The sequence below is a fragment of the Trypanosoma equiperdum genome (assembly GCF_001457755.1).
Source record: "Trypanosoma equiperdum strain OVI genome assembly, contig: ctg_48, whole genome shotgun sequence".
NCBI lineage: Eukaryota > Euglenozoa > Kinetoplastea > Trypanosomatida > Trypanosomatidae > Trypanosoma > Trypanosoma equiperdum.
The window spans coordinates 5851-7765 of record NW_027124409.1 but is presented as its reverse complement, the minus strand read 5'-3'; the positions used below and the strand labels follow the sequence as shown (position 1 = coordinate 7765).

The 1915-nt window shown below is 44.1% G+C and overlaps 1 protein-coding gene across 1 annotated transcript; it reads left to right on the top strand.

The window, feature by feature from the left end:
- Nucleotides 1–744: 744 nt before the first annotated feature.
- Nucleotides 745–1323, top strand: TEOVI_000204000 (uncharacterized protein; the record flags this gene model as incomplete). The annotated part of the gene is made up of 1 exon (XM_067225171.1): nucleotides 745–1323. One exon carries the CDS (start codon nucleotides 745–747, stop codon nucleotides 1321–1323), a length of 579 nt encoding a protein of 192 aa, XP_067081272.1.
- Between the last annotated feature and the right edge of the window lie 592 nt (nucleotides 1324–1915).

Genomic DNA, 1915 nt, shown 5'->3' with positions numbered 1-1915 from the left:
ATTATTATTATTATTAAAAACTTAGTTCAGAACAGCGGGTTCGAGTTGGAAGGTGGGAAATGATGCAATAATCTGATGGCGATTTGTCCCAGTTTACTTTAAATTCCTCTTTGCATTTATTAAATTATTGGTGTACGACATCGGTTTTATCGGGTTATCTTTCCTTTTTTTTTTTGTGTGTGTGTGTGTTATTTGTTAATCATGCGGAGGTTAAATGAAGCTAATGTTGTCTCATCTGGCGGTAAAGTGGGAATGTGGACATGGGAAAAGGTAAAGGCAAAAAAAATAAATAAGATAAAATAAAATCCAATGAACACAGTGAGGTGAAGTAACCTGCGGAAGGAGTTAAGACCAGATTTTTATTTTTTATATGAGAAAAAGAAGAAAAAAAAACTCCTGGTGGCGGGAACACAACGTTACTTCCATATATCGCCTTGCATGAAAGGAGTCAAATGCACACGGGCGGGCTGACAGTTACGGCGGAGCTGTTGTGTGCGGAAGTGTTTGCCGTGATGTTGCAACGTTGGATATTCCGAAGAGTTCGACATGATTCCCTGACCGCTATTATGCGGTGTTGGCCAAAAAAAAAAAGAGAAGTTTGGGGAGTTGATGTTTTGGTGATTATTTGTTTGTGTTTACTGAAGTGTCGGGGGCGATAATATCAAAAAGTATTACGTCATTGCGCTGGTAAATGTAGCTGTAACAAATATAATAGGAGAATAAGAAGACTGCAGCAATGTGGAAATGGTGGGCGCACGTTTTTTTTTTTTAAATCTCCCAACGTCGCTGAGCTCCGCGTCATCGTTGAACCGCAACAAAATAACTTCGAACCGGCTTCCAACGGATCCCTCAACTCCTCAGTGGCGAGATGGATATAAACTTCGGAAAGCCGTCGACGATTCCTCAACGCAATCGACACACCGGCTTCCCATTTATTTCTGCAACGCGCAAAGGAGGGTGTCATCGCATAGTGGTAGAAAAACACTCCTGTTGGCTACCATCTGCATTTATGATGTTGGCGCTTTGGACAGTTTCCCAATCGTTTTATTGGTTCCATTGCTGAACTTTATCAAAAGTGGGCTAAACGAAGTTGATGGATCCGCCGACTGTGTTGATTTCTCGGAATATCAATGCCTTACGGCCCCCTTTCCGACAACATTTCGGATTTCATTATGTCCACGACTCCGTTTCGGTGGGCAATTTTTTTTTTTTTGTACGCACTCGAGAGGCGACAAGAACTCCCGGTCCATTTTATCACACCAACGACTAGCAAAATTCGTGCCTCTTTTCCACACTTGGTACAATGAGCAGGATATTTCTTAAGCGACCACTTGGCTGGCGCTGGGCCCTCATTATTTAGACACGCGAGTGCCGCTCTATTGGTGCTGTCGCTTCCTCCCCTTTGAGGAAAGACCGTTCTGCTGCGACCTCGCGTAAGATTCAAGTTTTGGCATCTCGGCGCTCGTGATTGTTGCCTTCGGCGTTTGCGGAATTGTCTCATGTATTTAATTTGTATCGGCCCCACTCGGCGATTCCTTTGCCGAGATGTTCCTCTTGTTCATGGTCGTACCGTGAACTAGCGTATGTAGGCACTTATGTTTGCCTTAGTTTTATCGAAAGGTATTAGGGACTCTCCAAATTTCTTAAATTGACCCTTCTTCCTGTTGCTGCCCGCACCAATAGGATCGTTGCGAATTCAAAGCAATTCGACCAGCCTTCGATGATAAAGTTGCGGCAGCTCTCATGGTCGTGATTTTTGAGAAGATCAGAGGCAACCCAAATCTGAGAATGGGATGCATCAGCTGCAGATAGGCGATGGTGGAAGCGTCCTTCTTTTCTCTTTCACACGTTGCAGGTGTTTTTGGAAGCCGCTTCTAAGCGCCATCAGAATCAGCTCAATACCCACCATGGGGTT